Source organism: Arachis ipaensis, chromosome B04 (assembly GCF_000816755.2).
Source record: "Arachis ipaensis cultivar K30076 chromosome B04, Araip1.1, whole genome shotgun sequence".
Taxonomy (NCBI): Eukaryota; Viridiplantae; Streptophyta; class Magnoliopsida; order Fabales; family Fabaceae; genus Arachis; species Arachis ipaensis.
Window position 1 is genome coordinate 133190475 of NC_029788.2, and position 7494 is coordinate 133197968.

The 7494-nt window shown below is 33.8% G+C and overlaps 1 protein-coding gene across 5 annotated transcripts in view; it reads right to left on the reverse strand.

Annotated features, from left to right (window-relative positions):
* LOC107635742 (HEAT repeat-containing protein 5B) overlaps positions 1-7136 on the reverse strand; it is a 29078-nt gene extending 21942 nt beyond the window's left edge. For 2 of the 5 annotated variants that reach the window (XM_021122288.1, XM_021122289.1), the window contains exons 1-11: positions 6798-7136; positions 5749-5956; positions 5232-5338; positions 3608-3844; positions 3432-3521; positions 3269-3356; positions 2712-2776; positions 1954-2058; positions 853-942; positions 623-703; positions 462-530 (exon numbers count right to left, since the gene is read on the reverse strand). In XM_021122288.1, the coding sequence (XP_020977947.1) occupies positions 462-530; positions 623-703; positions 853-942; positions 1954-2058; positions 2712-2776; positions 3269-3356; positions 3432-3521; positions 3608-3844; positions 5232-5338; positions 5749-5956; positions 6798-6983 (1326 nt within the window). In that variant the 5' untranslated portion in view covers positions 6984-7136. Of the gene's footprint in view, positions 1-461; positions 531-622; positions 704-852; positions 943-1953; positions 2059-2711; positions 2777-3268; positions 3357-3431; positions 3522-3603; positions 3845-5231; positions 5339-5748; positions 5957-6797 lie in introns of those variants that run through there. The other 3 variants (XM_016339301.2, XM_016339300.2, XM_021122290.1) reach the window with 2 other exon arrangements.

Below are 7494 nucleotides of genomic sequence, written 5' to 3' on the forward strand. Positions count from 1 at the left end.
ATAAAATAGGAATATCATTAAGAGAAGAGAAAATAGTACAAGGAAGTGGAAGATAAGGGATCTTCTATACAACAAGCAAAAAGCAACCAAAAGAATGGCTGTTTATGGAGCATAGGTTTCAAATCTCTCAACATGTTTGATAGGGAAATTCTGTTAAAAAGATTCTGATTTGCACATCAAATGGAGGTCAAATGTCTAATTGTGTGAGATGATTTAAAGTGATTGTTGAAACCACTAATTGTGAAATTATTTACCATCAGCCTTTCAATCACATCTACATTAAGAAATTATTCATAAGGTCATATCAGTTTCTTCCTCTTTCAACCTACTCCATGGTTATGAAGATGATGTGTTTAACCAAAACAAGTAAAGAATAAAAAATATAAAACTAAAAAAAAAGGCATAGAGATATATGCTGAAAATATTTTGGCTCTTGAAAAATAGGAAGATCATGAGCTCACTAGTTTCGAAGAATGAGACACAGCTGAAACTACAGATTCGTCAAGAACTGCCTTGAATTCAAGTGGAACCTGCAAATTGAAAAAACCCAGTAATACTTCTTCCCTTTCTAACAGTACTTGACTTTCTTTTCTGTACAGAAAGATAAGCAGTTAAGCCTTACCTCTCCCAGTGTTTTTAGAGTATATGATAGTGTACGTAAAGCTGCCACTTTCATGTAAGGACCAGCTTCAGATGACTGGAGCTATAACAAGCAAACAGGGTGGAAAGAAGGAGGGAGGGGGCGGGTTTCGAAACAATTCAATAAACATCTTACGATGATATCTAGGGTGGAATAGACATCTTGAAAATTTTATGGCAAATAAATTATAGATTTAATTAAATGCATTGCACCTGTTTTCCCAAAAAAACCAAGAAGTTCCTCTGTGTAGGTTCAGTCATTTGATCAGTTATACCAACATGAAGGATATAAAGAACACATGCCTGCAGCAAGAAATAAGAAACTCTTGTTAACAGTCAAGAAGATAAAAAATTCCTGTAACTGGATTGTAACAATGTAGAGGCAAATGGATAGTTCAGAAATTAGTTGTGCTATTGACAAGCCAAATTTGAATGATTACCACCACAGGTCAGTTCAAGATGCTGAGCCTGTGCTGGTTCAACGGACAAACCATATCCTGCTCAATCCAATTGTCAATCTACCGAAGGATCTAGTAGACCTATTCATTTTAGTGTAAGCAATAAAACTCCATTAGCTTCACAATATTGTTTAATATTATCTGTTGAATATTAGATTAGATCTGTTTTGATATAGTTTCCATCTTTAGATATCTGATTCTGATTGGATCTCCTAGTATTAAGGGATCTGATTCTATCTCCTAGTATTAAGGGATCTGATTCTATCATATCTCCTAGTATTAAGGGATTTTATTTCTGTACCTATGTATATATATATTGACACTGAGAGATGATTCTCTCAAGTGAATTCATCCAAAACACAATCCTTGTCTCACTCCATTCGTTTATTTCAAGTTTATCTATGACACTGAAACCATTTATTCAATTCTTTCACTCAAAAAAATAAGAAACTTTATCAAAAAAGGATGAGGCTAAATTATCTTCTATTTTCTTTCGAATAATTTTTTTTTCTTTTTTGACAAGGGAGAAGGACCATAGAAGATTGTTGATAAGAGTTCCCCTATAGAAAAGCAAAGCAAAAAAAAGATTTATTTATAAAGCATAGCTTTTCAATCTCTCAACATGTCTGAAAGGGAAAGTCCTTTATAAAGATCATGAGCTTTACACCAAATAGATTCTAGGCATCTCATCCTATCCTATAAACTTGCTTGTCAATCTGTCGTTGAAGGTACGTGCAGTATGTTCCAACCAGATAGAAGAAGAAATATTACTAACATGGGGAGAAGGATATTACAAAATCCATGGAGGAAACTAACTGAAAGAAATAATTCAAACTATGATTGATTGTGAAAATACCAATGCATGGGCATCTGCAGAAGCATCAGCACGGAGCATTTCCATAACCTGCAATGCAAAATTTTGAAGCTCGCTATCTGGATGCTGATATTTTATGCGCATGGCCTGCGAGAAAGAAATTGATAATAGAATCACTACTTGAACAACCCCACAAGCACATATATTTTATTTCCGTTGTGTTTAATAATTACCTTAAAAGCTATGAAACCAACAAAGGAATCTACCAGCAAACATATAAAAGAATAAATAAATCAAAGATCTCTAAAGACTTCTTCACTGCTAGAGACAATCCCATCCCAAAATATATGAACATTAATTTATTTCCATTTTTGGTTATGGATTTCAAGAAGCACCAACCACTAGCAAATTAATAAGACTCCCATAAAGCTTACAGTCCACAAAAGGATGAATCATACATAGTCTGTGTTTCGAAAACTAAAATAACTGAGTAACAAACAAAACTAAAAGATAAAAACAAGATAGCAAGTGAAGAATCAATCAATGCCCAAATACAATACAGAAGAGTAAAACTGAATATTCCTAAAAAAAAAAATTACTCCTAATATAATTATTAGAACTCCCACATCACTTGGGAATATGACCATGATAACCTTTATAAGTGCTAGGCAACTCTCACTGTTTGCTAGCTTTTAGGACTGAATTCTAATAATGAAACAAAAATGCCATCCAATCTCCAACTATTCACAAGAATGCCTATTAGCTAACTGAAAGCTTAAAAAATCAGTCTCAAGCTTCACCTGTAAAAAGAATACCCAAGATAGAGTTAGGCCAACCCGAACATCCCTAGACCGCACTCCACTTGCTGCAATAGAAGTAGGAAAAGTAAGTTACAAATTTAAACAGCAAATGCAAAGAAATTTAAAATATATATATAATGGAATCATAAAAAACACACGAAAATAAATTTGAGACAAAATGAAAGTTTTCTACCAGTGTAAAACAAATATTGAAAAGCCTCTAAGCCAATTTTGTCAGTCTTGACTTGTCATTTTTGCTTTTAGCTTTGTGCATTTTAATTGGTTAATTTATAGATAGAGAAGATGATAGTATTCATACTCTTTAGGTTACATGAGATTGAGATTATGATAGGTGTTTACGAATATGAATGACATTTTATAATGTTAGAAACTCTTTAAAGGAGGACAGAACTTGCTGCATGAGTAGTTGGGAGAGTACAAATTTGGGACTTTAAGCAAGCCAGGTTGAGAAAGCACATGTTATTCACAAGTTTATTGTAATGGTAGTATGTCATCATATTGGAAAATGAAAATAGGTGATATAGAAAAACACAAACCTTTTGTGAAAGCCAAAGTCAAATGCTTCTGCAATCCACCTTCAAGTTTTTTGGCTTGAGGTAAAGGACCTTTTCCCCTAGGTTGAACCTGGTAAGATATAGAAACAATTATAAAGGATGCAAGAATTAACGAAAAAACAGAGAAAGCCAAAATATGAAAAACCTGTGCCTCAGGATTCATTCCAAGAGCAAGCAAGGAGCCCAAAGTCTCAGCAAAGGCATCTCGAACAGATGAAACAGGATCTTCAAGAGCCTATCAAAAGCAGCAGTGACAGAGACATGTAACCAATAATATAATTTTGCATGTGAAAGAGATGAAATTGAAATAAAAATACCTGCCTTGACACAATAGGAAGCTGAATTGTCAAGTTCTGCCACCCCCAAACCTGGACCTCCAATGGTAGCAAACGCCTTCAAACACCTTGCAGCAGCTATTCTAACGGCAAAGGACTTGTCCCCAGTGGCAGATCTCATTATGATACGGAATGCCTCAGAATATGCTGTTGAAGCAGCACTTCCACCACAGCCTTCCAAAGCATTCTGAAGCATATGCAATGCCTGACGCCTTACAAACTCCTGAAGTTTGAGTGACATCAAAATTTTATTAAAAGAGACTAGAGGGCATGGCATAACAAATTATCAGCGAGATAACTGCCTCCATTATGTGATAAAGTATGCAGAAAGACAAAATCAATCGATAATACAATGAAACAAAGGCACATTACTAATTCATGTATCCTACCAAAAACAAATAGAATATTGAGCAATGATAAATCTAGGAAAGTGGGAGAGTAATGAATAAGTCAGTTAGACTTTCCTTTCGTTGGTGAATACAATTAATCTTAACCAAATTGGCTTTGATTTCCTCTAATTTCACTTTTTCAATGAAACAACTAAGCTATTGGAGCAAAAAGAAGTTTAATCATAAATTGTGATATGCTGGAAATACTAAAAGCATTCAGGCCCTAATTTTTCTGCCCTTGTCTTGATTGTTTGCTAAAGCACCTGCCACATAGCATATGTGACTCTTAGGCATTCTCTATTGCACTTTCTAAGATATGATTGCCCACTTTGATCATATCTCTCTGTGTTGTATGGAGGATGTTAAAAAGAGATTTTCCACTTGATTTTTTTTCTTCTTCCATTTTTGAAATACTAAGTAATGCTTTCCATTTCTTTTATATATCCAGATGACCCTAGTTCAAACTGGCAGAACCAAATCTTTAGTTTGCATTTCATTCCTCTTTTGAACTATTCCTTCTCTTCTAATAATATTCCTCTTTGGTACAAAGAACAATCTTTTTCCTATTTTAAATAAGGGCCTTGAGGGCACTTGTTAAGGAATCAATTAAAAGAAATTCTTCATAGAAAATTCAAGTTTTGATATTTCCAATACATTGACAATGTCTTAAATGCATTAAAAACTTCAAAAGTTACTATTCTTATCTCCTTAACAAGCGCCCTTAGCTAAATCCTTTAAATAAAAAAAATCAACAGTTAAGCCTTGTCCCACTAGATAGAATCCGTTACATGAATTGAGTGAAACCATGTCCATAGTCAAACTGTTAAAATCTAAATCATTTTAAATTATTTTGTTTATATTTGTTTTTCTAAAATCTAAATAAAAATACAATAAAATCCCCAAATGAAGTGGTGTAAATACTGTTTGTAACCCAATGTCAAAATGTTGTGACCATTTTTATCCAATTAACAATTATATAATTTCATTCAATACTTCATTTGGAGACATCTAAATAATACAATGATAAAAAAAATCCAAATAAAAAAAAAAAGAACTCCTTAACTATATACGTATAGTTTGTGTGCAAGAAAAACATGTATCGTGCATGCATTAAACGATGACACAGACCAATATAAATTTTTTTATGCCTTTTCATTAGGCCCTTCAATTAAAGTCCTTACTAATTTAGAATATCTAAAAATACTCACAGAAAGAAAATACCTCACTAAATTTCAAAAGCTTTGTTGCTATGGTCGTTGTTTCAAGTAAACCTGCAGTAATTCTTCTGCCAAAATACTTATACAATTCTCCTAAGCATTGTGCAGCACCTAAAAATTGGTTGAAATAAAATAGTAAAGATAAAACACAACAAAGACTGACACATCTGAATAAATAAATGCAAACAACATTGAAAACATTATTTACAAAACATGTGCAACATGAAAGGTAGATGTAATACCTAATCATGTTAGGAGATTTTATTCAGTCATAATTTTCTTACCTTTAGATTTGTTTTTAATAGGATTTAGTCCATATAGCTTACCATCAGCATGTGCTAAACATACATAAATATATGAAACTAGACAATTTGTTCACTGGACTCAGGGAGAGGAAGAATATTTTAACCAACAATAATATTTCCAAGAATCTTCTGTATCAGTCAGCGTGCTCAAACAATAAATATTGCAGCAATTAATTAGCCATTAAACATTGTTAGAAATGTTCTATTTTAACCAACCAGCAATTTTCTGAGGTTCACTCCTCTTCCCATCAGAAAGAAATCCCTGAAGGCTGCTTGCTCTAGCATAAACTGATATTCCATCTCCCTTGGATATGATCTTTGCCATTGCAACTGATGCCAAGTGACGCACAGGCCGTCGAGCACCAAAAGTGAGCAGGGAATACAATGCATCCTCACACCGTCTTTGCCACAACAAAATATTTTCCTAGAAGATATGATAAATTTTAACATCAGAAAACACATTAAGATTTTTAATGAAAACACAAATCAACAACAACAAATAATATCAAATGAATAGCATCAAACCTTAATTAAAAGCCAATTCTCAAAAGCAACAAGCTTAGCATTAAGTTACTACCTCATGTTATAAAACACACACACACGGCTATAGTTCTCCTAATTTCGTAGGTGTAGTACAATGACTCAGATCAGCTAATTAGATTTAGTTGCAACAGTTTCAGCTGTCATACAAGAATCAGAGACATAAAGATGAATGATAGCACAAGCACCAAGATTCAGTGCTATTTTCCTCTCTCTGAATTCTCCAAAACGCTCTTCTGCTTTCTCTCATTTCTTGCTCCTTGAGAGCTTGCTAATATGCATATGTCGAAATTGAAACTATAGTCCAGCTAATCACAGGGCGACCACATCATACGAACAAAGCAATAACTAACGCAACAAAATGCAGCTCGTTCTCAATATCAAACACTGTCTACTACAGACAAAAGCATTCATGAATTCATATTTCATAACAAACTCATTAAACTAAAAAAGGAAATTCGATCTGCAACAACTTAGTTTCAGCTTATATATACAAAATGATCCGAATGCACACAGCTAACGATGTTCACAAGTGCAGATTAGCACAATCCACTCCCTAACTAGCCATAACTGGCAGTAACAAACTTAATAACCAGCTCCGAATTACATCACACGCGTTAACTAAATGAATCAAGATGAAGTGAGGTACAAAAGGTAGCTGATCTGAGAAACGAAATTTCATAACAGAATCGGAAAAATAAGCAAAAGAAGAAGAGAGGAAGTACCTTGGAGTCTTCGTCAATGGCGGATATGAGATCGGAGAGGAGATCGAAGCAGAGGAGTGGCTCCGGAGATTTGTGAACTGCGGAAGCGACTATGGATTCCAGCTGCGCCACGAGCACGCCGAACCGCGAGAGCGGCGCGTTGTTGTTGTTTCCTTTGTCTCTGGCGGTGTGATTGTTCTTCGCCATTGAAAGGAGCAAATGCTGCTTTTAAGTTTGCGGTTAATCCAAGTTTATGTTCGTCGCATTGAGCTATGTTGCAGAAAATGCAGCCAAGCCTCTCAGCTGAGAATGTTTTTTATGTTTCGCGGTGAAGGAGAAAGAGGGTCTAGAAATACATTATTAAATTGCAAATTACACCTCCGGGTTGGAGCTAATATTTATTTTACACATAAGTAGTAGTTAGCAAAGAAATAATATTTCTTAATTTTATGCGAAATCTTTATTTTAGTTAACCCAATAAAATTGTATCCATCAGGAAAATGAAGGCAATAAACCACATGATAGAGCTTAATCAGTGATAATATAAGAGAAATATTTCTATTTAACATAGTTTAATATTTACATTATATGATGCTAAAATATTAAATATTAAAATCGAAAAAATTTTCAATAGTTTACAGAAGAAAGTTGAATCTAACTTTTTTGAGATAATACTCAATTTAGTCTTTAAATTTGTGTACAAACTTTAATTTAGTCC